The sequence below is a fragment of the Pleurodeles waltl genome, chromosome 12, assembly GCF_031143425.1.
Source record: "Pleurodeles waltl isolate 20211129_DDA chromosome 12, aPleWal1.hap1.20221129, whole genome shotgun sequence".
In the NCBI taxonomy this organism is placed as follows: domain Eukaryota; kingdom Metazoa; phylum Chordata; class Amphibia; order Caudata; family Salamandridae; genus Pleurodeles; species Pleurodeles waltl.
In genome coordinates this window covers 85,557,787-85,573,148 of record NC_090451.1, presented here as the reverse complement: position 1 = coordinate 85,573,148, position 15,362 = coordinate 85,557,787, and the positions used below count along the sequence as shown (strand labels likewise).

At 44.1% G+C, this 15,362-nt stretch overlaps 1 protein-coding gene across 3 annotated transcripts in view; it reads right to left on the bottom strand.

The window, feature by feature from the left end:
* MLLT1 (MLLT1 super elongation complex subunit) overlaps positions 1–15,362 on the bottom strand; it is a 169,972-nt gene that overhangs the window by 14,826 nt on the left and 139,784 nt on the right. For all 3 annotated transcript variants that reach the window (XM_069216396.1, XM_069216395.1, XM_069216394.1), the window contains exons 9-10: positions 11,607–11,697; positions 4,228–4,299 (exon numbers count right to left, since the gene is read on the bottom strand). In XM_069216396.1, the coding sequence (XP_069072497.1) occupies positions 4,228–4,299; positions 11,607–11,697 (163 nt within the window). The remainder of the gene's footprint in view (positions 1–4,227; positions 4,300–11,606; positions 11,698–15,362) is intronic.

The following is a 15,362-nucleotide window of genomic DNA, read 5'->3' as shown; positions in this document are numbered from 1 at the left end:
GAGGAGTCCTTCGGTCCCGTGACCAAAAAAGACTTCTTCGAAGAAAAACAACTTGTAATACTCCGAGCCCAACACCAGGCAGCGGACTGTGCGAAACATGTGTATCTGCAGCAACATATGCCATCGAACATATAGCTTCAAAGTGTATCTATTGACAAATGCATGTTCACTAAGGGTCTCAGAGTTAAAACGTATTTTGGATTTGGGCTAGTCAAAGCACAATCCTGTGTCTTCTTCCTGTAACAGTGCATTTCTATTGTGTCCTCGTGTCCCACTGGTCCTCTTGTGTACCTCAACTTTATCACATTGTTGGAGGCAACTTTCTAAAGTCTATGCACTCTTAGTGTTGCATTAGGTTTAGTATTCATTTGCTTGTCATTACTGTTTGCCAATGGTAACAGAAGTGCATATTCTACCCTCCACCCCTTTCCCAGCTCTACCTCTTCTTGTAGGGAATCTGCACGTCCTCCTACACTAGTGGAGCAGCGTATGTTTAACATACTAATCCATGTGCCTTATAGTAATATTGAATGTAGGCGGTGATCACGTTTAAGGGACCAAACGTCTCATATAGAGAGTATTTAGCGGAGTTGTAACTACAGTACTCCCATTTACAGAAAATGTATACTTTCTGGAAAAGAACTGTTTCATTTATTCATGTTGATGTGTCTATCTAACTTCCATTATGAATCTTCGGTTAATTTACTCTGTAACTAGGACCAAGATTAAACGTTACACAGTTAATATATTTTTCAGAGTTTCTTTCCTCTGTAGGTACGTTATCGGACTCCTCATTAACTCAAGAAAGGTTTCATGTTTTCTATTAGACTAATAGGGAGATGTGGTAAGGGAGATTTGGTGGTGGATGCAGAGACTGGATCATGAGAAGAGTCTCTGGTACCAGGCAGACCAAACGAATGTTACATAAAAAAATGAGCAGATGTGTGGTTATTGGTAAAATAGGGAGTCAACAGAATTCTGCTGTGGGATTGGTTCATTTTAGTGGTAACATGATAGTGGAAAGCTTCAGGAAACTGTTTTAATTTGTGTTCCTTAGGTTAGTTTAAGAAGACCCTGTCCAGACTTTGCATACAGAAGACCCTTTCTCTACTCTGCTGATACACCTACCCATAGTGGGAAGGTTATTCTTTTTCCTTGATCCTTAAACGTGGTTCATATGAGGCTGACAGCACTTTCCATTTTCCGTGGAAATCCCCAGTCACTGCCACTGCTTTATTTAGAATAGGGAAGTTTCTCTTTGTGGATAACCTTTCATTCTTCATAATACTTACATTTAGATTGCTTGATCACTTGAATATAAATGCTGTGCTGATATATTTCTTCAGTTTTTGCCAACTAACTTGACTTGTGATATGACTAGCTTGCTAATAAACCTTCAAGGTTCGAACATCATCCTCTGTCGTTTTTCTGGTGCCATACTGGTTTGACACGTAACTGAAACGTGCCGCTGATGATAGCTCCTTTCACACACTTCAAGTCGACATTCAGAGGTCTATATAACTAGCAGCGGATTCTGTGTGATGACTATACTAGGAGTTTGAGATTCTAGGATCCCCACTTGATCACTATGTCCTCTTTATCTGGTATATCAGATCGCAAGATCTGTTTCATCAGCACCCGGTGCAACATTTAACTCCTTTTCTAAAATGTTTTCTCCCTCTGGATGTTCCTTCTATTGAAGCTGAGGCAGCACAGGTAGTGTTATTTTTAGGTCTACCGTAAGTGTACGGCCTCTTATATACTTTAGTATACTTCGGTGGGCTTAAAGGCATTTCATTTGTTTCAGTGTCATTTAAAAATCCTTGCTTGCTAGTGGTCAGTCATGCCTCTGTGTCCCTCCTTTTTCTCTTTGGGAGCTGGGACTAACTACTGTATAATTATGCTTTGTCAAGCTTATCTGTTCTTTGAGGGACTGTTTTTCTTGGCTTCCTGCCCGTGTTTGGCAAAGCTTTCCTTTTCATTTCCACAGCTTTCTTGCGCTCAGCTAACATAACCATGTTGTTCCTGCTTACATTTGATATGCTTTATTTAATCTAGCATTCTACGAGTGTTTGTTTTTTGCAGCAAGCATATTGTCTCCTCACCCTCAGAACCTGAAGGCACAGCGTAAAACTTCTCATAAAACAGGCCCTGCATTTCATTTTTCATTACGGCGCCTGAAAGTCATTGGGGATGTGTTAAATTGACGATTGCAGGGTGCAGTAGCTAAAAACGGTCCCAAGAGACACTCAGGGACAAGCCTGTGGTACTTCACCCTTTCCCTGCTTCATGCACATTAGAATGGTAAATGTGCAAGGTATTTTTCCGCTATTTGCTTTTATGACTGTTTGCTTTTGCACAGGATTACAAATGCTAGCTCATATTTGACTTGTATTGTTTTTGTTTAAATACGCAATTCACACATCTGGAAACAGTTTTATTATTGTTTCAAAACGTTTTGTTTTAGCTGGGATTCTGATTCCGTGCTTATATTGATGGAATTCCCAGTCGGTCGGTGCTCACAGTGCTACAAATCTGACACATTAATCATCTTCTGTGCATGTTTTTCTCTGATTTGCTTAATTTCATAAGTTGCGTATTAACCCTCTGCGCTACCTTGTGGTAGAGTCAAAACTTATACTTGACCGAATTCTGATCTCTCTCCAGAAAGAACATTAATCACAGTTATGTAGACAATGTTATTGTCGCCTGAAAACAGCTGCTGGAAAGAAACGCCAACAGAGGGAGCTTTAAAATTATAAAACACTTGCAAAAACTGCAGCCCCCACCTGAAGTCAACACCCGGTGCGGTGGCACCGGTCACACCTCTGTTCTCTGCAGCAGGCATATTAACCCTCTGCGCTATCCTATGATCGAGTCAAAACTTGACAGATTTCTGATCTCTCTGCAGAAAGAATATTAATCAGAGTTAAGTTGACATTTTTATTGCTGCCTGAAAATAGTTGGCGGCAAGAAATGGCAACAGCAGGTACTTTTAAAATTATAACACTTGCAAAAACTGCACCCCCCCCCCCTGAAGCCAACACCCAGTGAGGTGGCACCTGTTGCAGTGCCCTAGAGCCAGCACTATTTACAGTCTATTCACAGACCGCAGTTAAGTAGCCTCTTGTGCGCAGATTCATTTCATACAGTTTTACATGGAGTTTTTAGCTCACTCGGCTATCTTTCAAAACTCATGTTGCTGTGCTTAGAACCTGCTGCTTGTGTTGTATATATGTGTTATTCAGAAGTTTTTTTTTTTTTTGTTGTAAACACGGTCGCTGTTTTTATTTTATTTTTTGCATTTTGCAAATAAACTGATTATTTTCTTTTATTAGGATTTAACAGTTTCAGGAACAGGGCGTTTTTACAAAGTAAAGCACTTGGTTGTTAAATTCCAATGAAAAATAAACATGCTTTTTTTCCCCTGTATTGGCGTCACTAACATAGTACCTTATGTAGCCCAAAGAGGTCCCAAGGGACACCTAGGGACAGCCTTTGGTACTGCAACCTTTTCCTGCTTCATGAACATAAGAATGGTAAATATTGCAGGATTTTTTCAGCCAGCATATTAGAAGTGTAAAAGCATTAATGTAACCATGTTTCTGCTTACATTACACATGCTTTACTTAATCTTCCATTTTCTATGAGTGTTTGCTTTTACCAGGATGTTACCTTTTCCCCCTTCAGCCAGCATATTCTTGTCTCCCCTCCATCATAACCTATTTCATATTTTCTGGTTTGCCAGCACCACACGATCATATGAACGGCAACTGCGCTATGTAAATATCACTCCGCTGCATACCATACAAAGAAACAAAAGTAAAAAAAAAAAAGGGCATTTACAATGCTAAGAGCTCAAACTTTCACAAATGCCAGTCTGATTGCCACCCCCCCTTAAAAAAAAAAAAAAAGACCTTTAATTTTCCCACTAGGTTTTTTTTTTTTTTTTTTTTTTAAATAATATTCAATGGTTTTGGATTTTTAGGACACTGCAGTGCTTCCTCACAACTTGTTTTTTGAGGCTTTGCATCACCGACAACACAAGCCGCCTATCTGCAAAAGGCTTCCTAAGAATAATGCAACAAAGAGTTTGTATGTTACTGACTAACCTACCCAGCTCAAACAGAAGGAGAAATGTCCCAACATTTAAATCTGATGGATGTGAAAATCAACAGCCTTACAGTAGGTAAATTCAATTCCTGGATGTGTTAACCCAAATATTACCTTGTCATAGACTCCCTTCTTTAATATCTTCTCAGGCTTGCTGCAGGGTTCAGGACTCTTTCTGCCAACAGTCTAAGTGTAAAAAAGATAAACCCTCATATGCTGATGTCACATATTAACAATAAGCATCACAAAATGGTCTTGTGTTTGGTTAGTCCAGGCCTTACGCACAGTTTTCCAACCCTCAAAACACAAATAAAATGAAAATGAAGTCTGCTTCAGAAATATTTAATACCTATAGAGGTTACAGCTGCGGTTCCATTTGCCCAGAGATGTAAACTTGAAAGTAACACTAAAGAATGCACACAACTATGCTCTCAATACATTCCTTGGAAGACCAACTAAACACAAAGTTTGCTTTTATCATTCTTTATGTGGCATTAGGGGGCAAACCTACTCCTTGCCCATTAAGATTACTGAAAATTCTATGAACATCCAACACAGAGAAAACAAAAATAGTTTATCTACTGTCAATATACACAGATAAGTCATTCAGGGAGACGTGTTCAGCACTGCCCACGCCTGACTAACTGGTCTATTTCTTATCCACCCAAAGACGAGGGTACTCACTTGCATTGCAACATAACATTCTCTTTATAACATATACATTAAACTAACTTTATGCAGACCACAAATGTAACACTAAATTACTCAGCTAAAACTAATGTATTGAAAAAAAAGTCATAGCCAGGCGTCTGATACTCCCTAACCATTGTGTAAAACAGCAATACGGAGGTGTGTGGCGACAGTGCCTACTTACCCAGCCCTACAGCCAACCTCATTCCCCAAAAACAAACTGCTAAATGAAAACATAATTTGGGCAAAATTATCTACATGAAAACAGCAGTACGCCAGAAGCTGGTCAAGGAGTTCATAAGGGCTACCAGTCCCCTTGGGCCATTGCAAGAACAGAGCAGGGCAACAGCCACCAATTCATACTATGCACCACTTCCAAAATAAATATAGGAGTTTGGACATTTTGGCATTAAGGATTCTAAGAGAACCGATCCCTAGAAGAGACAATCTAAAACCCTGTCCTATATTTTTGAAGGGTAACAAAATGGTTTCTTACTTGTAGAAGAAGTTTTGCAGCTTGAAGAGGTTTCTGGATTCACATGTTGTACATTATTCATCCATCTAGTGGTTGGGTTTGGAAAGTTGTGTTCTAGTCATTTTTCCCCATCTGGGGCGTCAACCAGCATATGGTGGTAAGTCTGTCCTCTGTGTGACATCAGACAGCATCCCAGTGCGTGGTTTCCATCTTCGGATTCTTTTTTCTTCCTTCCTTCCTATTTTTTTTTTTTTTTTTTTACCTCAACCTGTTTGCTTCTTGTCCCATTTCTGGGGATGTGGGTTGGTTGCATGTGAATCCACAAAACTCATCAAGCTGCAAAACTACTTCTCCACATAAGAAACCATTTCGTTTTGCAGCATGAATCCTTTTCTGCATTCACATGTTTTACATTAGATTGTTCTTTGGGCTGGCTGTGGTGAAATGTGGATGAGTTGGCAAATAGGTGTCTTGTAGTACCTTCTGTCCTACTTGTGCTTCCTTGTTCATTTGAATGTCCACACAGTAGTGTTTTGCCAAGTTGTGTGGAGATCACCATTTGTCGCTGCAGCGAAGATTTCCTCAATGGGCACGTTTGCCAGATACACCAGTGTGGCACCTTTCTTCATGGTTGAGTATGCTCTGTGTCACACAGATTGTTGTCGCCATCCATGATTGCTACGCAAAAGCTGGGAAACATCTAGCTATCTGGTGATGGTTGCCTTAGATACTAGTAGTACCTTGTTTGCTTTGGAAAATGACAGGAAAAACTAGTTTCCCTTGCAAAATGCTTTGGTCTCCTGCAGGTAGTACATTAAAGCCCTTTGAACAACCAAAGTGTGTAGGGCCCTTTCTGCTTTTGTTTTTGGATCCTTGAAGAAAGCCAGTAGTATTGTGCATTCATTAACGTGGAGCTGTGTTACTACCTTTGGTAGTAAGAGAGAGTTGGTTTTAAGGACCACTTTGTCCTTGTGTATCTAAAAGTATGGTTCCTGAACCGTTAGTGCTTGAAACTCACTAACTCTGCGTAGCAATGTGATTGCAATCAGAAAGGCTGTCTTTAGGGTACCTGACCTTAGCTCAGATTTGTGCATGGGGTTGAATGGTTCTGTTCCAGCTACATTAACACCATGTTCAGGTTCCACAAGGTGTTGATGCTGATCTTGGTGGTGCCACTCTTTGATTCCCTCTAGGAATCTCTTTAGTTCTGTGGATGTAAAGAGGCTTTATCCTCATGTGCCCCTAGTATATGCCACTATTGCTGCCAGATGTACCCTTATTGATGCATAAGTGAGGCCACTGTCTAGCAGTTGGGTGAGGTATATTAGTACTGTGTCCTGGTGTGTCCTCAACTCCATCTCATTGTTGTTTGTGGACCAATGGATGCGTCTTTTCCATTTAACGGTGTAGCATTTCAGTGTGCTTGGTTACCTTGCTTTCCTCAGTATTTCCATTGTTCTTGGAGGGAGCTGTTGTAGGTGGGCTAATTCTAAGTATTCAGGAGCCTAGCTGCTAAGCTGAGTGTGACTGGCTCTGGGTGATCTACTTCTCCGTGTTCGACTGTCAGTAGATCCTTCACTTGTTTCAGTGTGATCATTTGCCCCTTTGACATCTCCAATGGATCCAAGTACCAGGTCTTTCTTTGTGGGGCTATGAGTATGATTTTGCTACTCAAGTGTCTAGGCTTCTCCATCACCCTGTGGATTAGAGGAATTGGAGAAAAGGCATATGCAAATTTCCCTGACCAATTTATTGACAGGGCATTCCCTTTTCACTGGGGGTGTGGGAACCTGGAGGCAAAGTGTTGCCATTTTGCATTTGTTGCTGTGGCGAACAAGTCTATGCTTGGTATGCCTCAAGTGTTGGAGATCTTTTGGATGACTTCTTGCTTTATTTCCCACTCGTGTGAACTGTTCTCCTTTCTGCTTAGTCTGTCTTCTTCTGTGTGGAGTTCTCCAGGTAGATTATTTGTCTGGAGAGTTATTTGGTGCTGTATTGCCCAGTGCCAAATGTCCGGACCTAGTTTTGATAGGGTGAAGGATTTTGCTCCCCCTTGTTTGTTCAGGTAAAACATGGTGATTGTATTGTCCATTTGGAATAAGACCGTTCTTGCCCGTCAATTGTTCTTGGAATGCCTTTAGCACTAGGGAGACCTTTTTCAGTTCTAGGTAACTGATGTGTTTCACTGCCTCTCAGTTGTTCTATAGCCTCCTTACCGGTGTGAGCTCCCGAACCCTTGTCTGATGCGTTCCATTGTTATAGTTAGTCATCGTTGGAACAGGTATTTTGAAAGTTCTCCCTATGCTTGTTGTATTCCACCATTGTATCTCCCTTTGTATCTTTGCTTTGACAACCACTAGATCCTCCCAGCTCCCTGCGGCTTGTGACCATTTGTTGCAGATCCATTCCTGGATGGGTCGTAAGTGTTGTGTTGTGTGTGGGATCAGTGGTATGCAAGATTCCATCATGCCCATGAGCTCCCTGACAGTCCTCACAGTCAGAGGTTAACCCCTCTGGTGTAGGTTTCTCTGCTCTGGTTGAGGTGATGATTTCTTCTGGTTTATTGTTAGCCCCAGAAGTTGTAATGTGTGCATGACCATTTGGACGTCCCTCTTGCACTTGTTCCTTGATTGTGCCTTTATTAGCCAATCGTCCAAGTACGGATAAACGTGGACTTAAGTGTAATGCTACTGCAGAGGGGACCTTGGTAAAGACTCTTGGTGTAGACTTTATGCCGAAGGGCAGCACTGTGGACTGGTAGTGTTTCTTGTGTAACACAAACTGGACGTATTTCTTGTGACCTTGGTTTATGGGAATATGTAGGTATGCATCCTTTAGAACTAGGGTGGCCAGGTAATCTCCCTCCTGTAGCGGTGGGAATACCTCTTGCAAGATTGTCATTCGGAAGGGTCGTGTTCCTATGAATTTGTTTATAAACCTAAGGTCCACATTTGGCCTTAAAGTTAAATCTGGTTTTGGAACTAGGAAATAAGGTCAGTAGCTTCCCGTTTTCCTCTCTCATGTTGGCACAAGTTCTATGGCTGTCTTTAAGAATAGTTCTCACACCTCAATAGTTTAAGAATAGTTCTGAGTTACTACTTCTCCTTTGAAAACCCTCCCCTTTGGAGGTCTTTGTGGGGGCTGGTTGGTTATTTCTATGCAGTATCTGTACTGGATTAAATTCAGGATTCATTTGTCTAGGGTGATTCTTCTCCTCTCCTGGAAAACCTTCTTGATTCTGCCCCCACTGGTGTTATGTTGGGTGTCCTTGACCTGAGATCCCGCGCCCCTTTTGGGGGGGGAGGGGAAGGGGGGCTCCCCTTCCTCATGCCTTTCCTTGAAAGAACTGCCTCCCTGGGTGTTGCCAATGTTGGTAAGCCTGCGGTTGTGTGGCTTGGAGGGAAGACCCCAGTTGCCGGACTTGTTGGTGCCCTGTATTAAAGGAAACCCTGCCCGTGGGTCTTCTGTTGGGGATACCACTCTTATGTGAGCCCCTGAACTGTAGCGAGCCCATTGATCTTGCAGTCTCCTAGACTTTCTTTATCTGTTGCAGGGTGTCATCAACTGCCTGTCCGAAAACTGCACCCTCTGTGAAGGGCATATTTATTATTGATGCCTGTACCTTTGGCTCGAAACCTGAGATCCTAAGCTAGGTTTGTCTGCTTAGGATGCTACATGTGCACATCTGTCTGCTGGCCATACCTGCCGCATCTAGTGCTTACTTTAGGAATGTATTTGTGATGCCTTTTCTTTTATGTAGGACCGCCTTGGCTCTCTTTTTGTATTATTCTGGGAGGTGTTGCAAAAGGTCTTCGATCTCCTGCCATTGGTGGTGTCCATAGCGGTTCATGAGGGTTCTGGAGTTGGCTATTCTCCATTACGCAGTGGCCTCCCTTTCCATTTTATTCCACCAGGTCCAGGCTCTTACTTTCCTTCTCAGGTGGTGTGGCCGTGGAGGTGGGTGTGCTGTTTCTCTTCCTCACAGTTGTTACGCTAATTGAGTTTGTGGGGACATTTCCTTTAATGTATTTAGGGTCCTATGTGGAATATTTATATTTTTTCTCCACTCTGGGCGTGAGTGCTCTTGCGTTGGCTGGTTCCCTAAATTACTCTTTACCTTGACCCAGGATGCTGGGCAGCAGGGGTAAGTAAAGGTTTCCTTTCTGGGGTAGCAATAGTGTCTCTAGTAAGAAGCATGATCCCTACTTCTCTTCTTCCAGCTGTACCCCCATAGGTGTCTGCAGTCGTCTTCACCAGGCTGTTGTACATGGCTAGGTTGTCCGGTGGTGATGGCCTCGATGGGTAGTTGTCTATACTCTCTTCGGGTGAACTGCCATCAAAGTCCTGCCATGTGTCCTCAAAGTGGCTGGAATCGTTTAACCCCCGAGCGTACTCGGCATCATCTGTACTGAAGAACTCTTCCTATTCTTCCTCGTGCAGTCCTGGGAGCGCTGGTGCCTCAGCACAGATCCTCATCCGTGACCTTAGTTGATGAGGGTTTCGATTGGATGGGGAACTGTTTCAAAGAATCTTCAAATTCTTTTTTCCTCTAGATAAGAGCGGCCATTTCTGTCTTAAGCTTTCTCTTTTTCCTTTTGAGCTCTTGTGCCCGTAAGTCTACTTCGTCTGGCATTGAAGCCTTCTTTTTTGGGTGTTACGTGCCCCAGCATCTTCGCCTTTGGGGGTGAGGGGCGTTACTAGAACACAACTTTCTGGACCCAACCACTAGATGGCGGAATAATGCACAGCATGTGAATCCAGAAAAGAATTCATGCTGCAAAATTAGGCTTGCAGATGTAAAGGAGAAGCAAAGGATTAATCGCATGATAGATGCCGTGCAACAACGAGGAAATAAAACAAAAACATGTTAGATGTGACATTTGGGGACATTCCAGCACAAGCCTAATCATTTGCAACACCAGCGAACACAGGAGGAGTGCCCAATGGCAGTGGGTGGCAATGAGTAACAACCTCATTTGAAGAGGCTACATTCAATTCAGTGAGGGATTGGGGCCATGTGTTTTAATGCTATAACACTGGAACTTGTGGCAAAGATATCCAAGGGTTACCAGGATGCACTTTAGCAACACGCCTTGCAAAGAGCTCTTTAAGAAGCTGGGAGAGTTGGGGGAAGCAATCTCCCAGATGAAAACTCCTGAAAGATCTGAAGAGGTAGGGTATATGCTAGTAGTGGCGGCCTAGGGCCTCAGTTTGAACAAAGCAGGCGGTTGAATACGTTTCTGAGGGTGAGAACGTTGTGACCACAAGCCAGTGTAGAGAAATAACCAAGCCTCAACGACAGAAAAGGTAGCTAACCGAGAGAGGTATGCACGGGCACTATGTCAACTCCAGTGAGAGCAAAATCAACTACTTGGTAAAGACAATCTGTATCTCACCCAGTCGGGTCTCCAGGGTAGCCCTCGACTGTGGCACGGTTACTGCAGCAAGCTGGAACCCACCCATTACAATTCAGTGGAATTAGAGGGTAAGCGAGGCAATTAAAAGTCGTAAAATCTAGAGACACACCAGAGCCTGGTCTTTGGCCACAAAACGATGAACAGAACCACTTTGTCAACATGGAGACTACTAAGAGGGGTGTATGAGGAGTGGTGCAGCAATGGTGTCTTGAACTAGAACTTAAAAAAGAAAAAAATGGGCCTCAAACCGCATTTGAATAGCAACCCACAGCTATAATTGGGGCTACTGAGCCTTCAGGCCCCTGCCCTCTGTGCCCCCTACTGACCGCTAAGCCCACGTGTATGACTTGTGCTGAGGGTGGTCATGTAGCAGGGTCACAGATTCTTTCAGGCACCTGCACACATGGCAAGGCAGCAGATCTCTACTAATAAAAAGGATGTGGCAGCTGTTAAGGCCTTAGAAATATCCTACACTTAGAAATACTACAAAACTGATCATGAATAGTATTTCTATTACACTTTATTTATCCAGGTGCAACAGAGGAGCTAATAGTGGTTAAGGGTTTCACCATAAAATTGTTTTTTTTTTTTAAATCATGTGTCTTGTATATTCAAATAAGAATCAAATGGCAATCCTAAACATGAATTTCGGAACTTCAAACGTTAGAAATCTGTAACACGTCTATAGGCAACTTTGTAATACTTAGCGTCCAATCCTGATCACACTGGTTGATTTCCAGGTGTCTAGATGAGGCAGAGCGCGAAAATATGAAGTGTAACTAAATATGTGAGCTTGTACGTAATTAAAAAAAAAAATGATCTAAAGACACAAAATTCAGGATAAGTGGTGCTTCTGTAACAAACATCTTTCATATAGCGCTGTATGGGAGAAGTCCTAAATTGATATTTACCACAGGTGGCATTTTCAGGGGTGCTGGGGGCTCTCGACCGGCGTGACTAGAGTCTTCACTTGTGTCACTATCACTGTCACTCAGGCTCGGTCTGAAAAATAAAGACATAAATTACCCACACAGATTTCTATTTGACTTCACATCATGTCCATCAGCAGGGCAGACCGCAAACTAAATATACTAGAATTTAGTTTATTTATTTTTTGTTCACTGAGCAAACAATTCATCAATCAGCAATTTGTATAGCGTTGCTTATCACACACGGGGTCTCAAGATGCTGTCATGAGGGGTGAGGATCAGGCAAAGAACCAGGTCTTGTGGTCCTTCCTGAAATGATTTAACGAGGGGGCCTACCTGAGGTGGGTAGGTAGCGTGTTCCAGGTCTGTGCTGCGAGGTAGGAGAAGGATCTGCCTCCCACTGCTCTCATCCCGATTCTAGGGGTGGCGGCGAGGGCAAGTGGAGAAGATTGGAGTTGTCTGGCGGGGGTGTAGAAAGATAGGCGGCGGTTGAGGTAGGCCGGTCCGATACTGGGCAGGACCTTGTAGGCATCATGTCAGGAGCTTGAAGGTGATGCGTTTGTTGATGGTGAGCCAGTGCAGGTCACTAAGGCGGGCGGAGATTTGGCTGTGGTGTCTAGGATGAGTCTGGCTGCTGCTTTCTGAATTCTCTGGAGTCTTACTCAGAGCTTTTTTGTGATGCCAGCATGGAGACCGTTGTGCGTGGGTGTCCTTCCTCGTCCTTCTTGCCTCAGTGGGGATCCACTTGAAGATCTTCCAGAGGAGGCGTGTGGAAGCATGACGATGAGACTTCGTGGAGTTGGCAGGTCATGGACAGCGTGGAGTCCAGGATGATGCCCAAGTTGAGTGCATGGTCGGTGGTGCTTCCAAGGGCAGCTGGCCACCAGGAGTCGTCCCAGGCGAAGGGAGTGGGGCACCCAGGATGAGGATCTCTGTCTAGTCCGAGTTGACCTTGAACAGCTGTTTTTAATCCAGTCGGCAACTGCTCTCATTCCGTTGTGGAAGTTGCTCTTTGCTGTTGACAGTTCGTCGGAGAGGGAGAAAATTAGCTGTGTGTGGTCGGCCTAGAAGACTATGTTTTGAAAGTGCTGTCTGACGATTTTGGCGAGCGGAGCCATGCAGATATTGAAGAGGGTTGTGCTCATGGAGGAGCCCTGGGGTACTCCACAGCAGGTTTCTGTTGGTTCCGAGAAGAGCGGGGAGAGTCTGACCTCTTTGGGTCCTTCCAGTGGGAAAGGAGCGGATCCACTCCAAGGCCTTGCTGCAGGTGCCGGCGTCATGAAGTCTGATGCATAGGGTGGTGTGGAATACACTGTTGAAAGCAGAGGAGAGGATGAGAGCAGACGTATCTCTGTGGTCCAGTGTGGTGTGGTGTGGTTGTCATCCGTGGCTGCAAGAAGGGCAGTTTCGGTGCTGTGGTTGCTCCTAAAACCAGATTGGGAGGGGTCGAGGATGTGGTTTGACTCTAGAAATTAAGTGAGCTGTGTGTGTTGATCGCTTTTTCAGTTACCTTGGCTGGAAAGGGGAGAAGAGATAGGTCTGTAGTTTTTCATATCTCTAGGATCGACGGAGGGTTTCTTCAATAGCGGGTTGATCCCTGCCTGCTTGGAGTCATTCGGGAAGGTGGCGGTTTTGATGGAGTGATTGACTGTCCGACAGAGCTCGGAGCAATGGTGGCGCTGGCTCAGTTGAAGATGTGGTGTGGGCACGGGTTCAAAGGTGCCCTTGAGTGGACAGAGCTCATGAGCTTTCGTGGAGACACGGGTTCATTGGCTCAGTCTCGGCAGGGGGGTGGGGTCCGTGGGGGGTGCTGGTGAGCAGTGAAGGTGAGATTTGGTTCTCTAACCCTTCGTATATATTCTGGATTTTACAGTGGAAAAATGTGGCAAGACGGGGGGGGGGGGGGTTTGTGAATTCCTTGACTATGTTAAAAGCACCTTGATGTGGTGCGCACTGGCGCTGATGCGTTCCTGGATGGCAGCCTTTCTGGAGGCTCTGATGCTTTGGTGGCGCCCCATGACTGCTTCTTTGTATGCTGTACGGTCTGCCATGTTTTTTGCTGTTCCCCCATTTTTGTTCGAGTCGTCTGCAGGTGTGTTTAGAATCTTGGAGATCAGTTGTCAACCAGCTGGGTTTCTTGCTGTGCTGGTTTCCGGCAGGTTTTCTTAGGGGGGGGGGCGGGGGCTACGGTGTTTGCGCAGTCGGCGGTCCAGCAGTGAAGGTTGCGAGCCAAGTCTTTTGTGTCCGTGATCTCCGATGGAAGGGAGTGGCTGAGTGTGTCAGTGAGCTGGGCATCGGTGACCACTTTCTCCAGTTTCTGCAGGAGGCATAGGGGGCATGGTGGCATATGGCGGTCTTGGTGAATGAAGTGGACACAGCGGTGGTCGGTCCAGAGGTGTGAGAGAGTGAGATGTTTCCTGCTGAGAAGACGGGGTCAAGGGTGTGTCCTACTGAGTGAGTGGGGAGGGTGACAAACACTGCTGATAGGTGTAACACTATATTACGGGTAGCCAATTTTATCCAGGCTGTCCTAGCCCCATTGCTGCAGCATGCTAGGTCATCAACAAAACAGTCCAGGAGACAGAAAATAACATCTTAACACAAAAACAAGCTAAGCAACATAAATAACAAATGCTCAGTACATCCCCTTACTTCTAAAGTTAGGCCACCCTGTTGGTACAAGGCTGGTCTTTTTCTGATAATGGGCTGCCAATCTGCATTTGTATTTTGAATATCACCATGAAAATGTTCCACTCCTTGATACTGCCTGCGGAGCAGAGTTTTATTGAGAAACCAACAAAATCTGCTTCCCTCACAGACTTAGGAAAAGAGCAAGTTAAATTCCAAGTGAACACTGAAAAACAATTCATATTTGAGCTGTCTGCACGGACCTGAAATATAAAACAATCTGGGGAGAAGTGAGCATTTCATGGTTTTTCTGAATTGCTGCCCGCCTGCCCACTAGACTGTGCTAAACGCAGAGCCACACCACAATTGTTAAGATGAGCTGGTGCAACAATTCTGATTGGCGCCTCCAACAAACTGAAAAGGGTCTCTTTTGGATCATTCTGATTGGGCAACCTTTGAGAAAAGTTCAACCCCTTCATGTTCACAAAGCCAGTGCCTGGATGGGCAGCCCTATAATCCTGCAGTGATACAAGACTTGCTGCGAGATACTCGAACAATCTGTTTTTCTTCAACTGTGGGACAGTTAATCTTCGAAACTCCAAATTCTCCCAGCAACCTCTATCTATTTTACATAGGCAAAATAAAGCCTTCTTCCAGTTTTTTATGTTGTTCTTGTATGATTTTTGCTTTCAACACCTCATAACATTTTTGGGGTGTCTCAGTAGAAGGCTTGCCACTGCTTTGGCATGTTTTGCTGAAGTAAGGTTTCTGACAACAACACTGGCAAGCAACTTCACTACACCAAGGCCTATTCTTTTACAGCAGTCTCATTAAGGTCCTCTCAGCTGTCTTGTGCTACACTGTACCTCAAATCAAAGGTAGTACTGCTTTAGACATAGTTACAGTTGCACCCTACTGATTATGAGCCGGCATAACTCAATGTATTTTACTGAGTATTTTGTATTATGTGTGTTTCTGTGTGACAATTACCTTCGTGGAGTAGACTATATAAAACTAAATATTAAATACATAAATATGAAGTAATCTGTTGGACTTTTGCTTATGCAGGGTCATCCCCAGTCTTTTTGCCTCCTGCCTCCTATTTTTTTC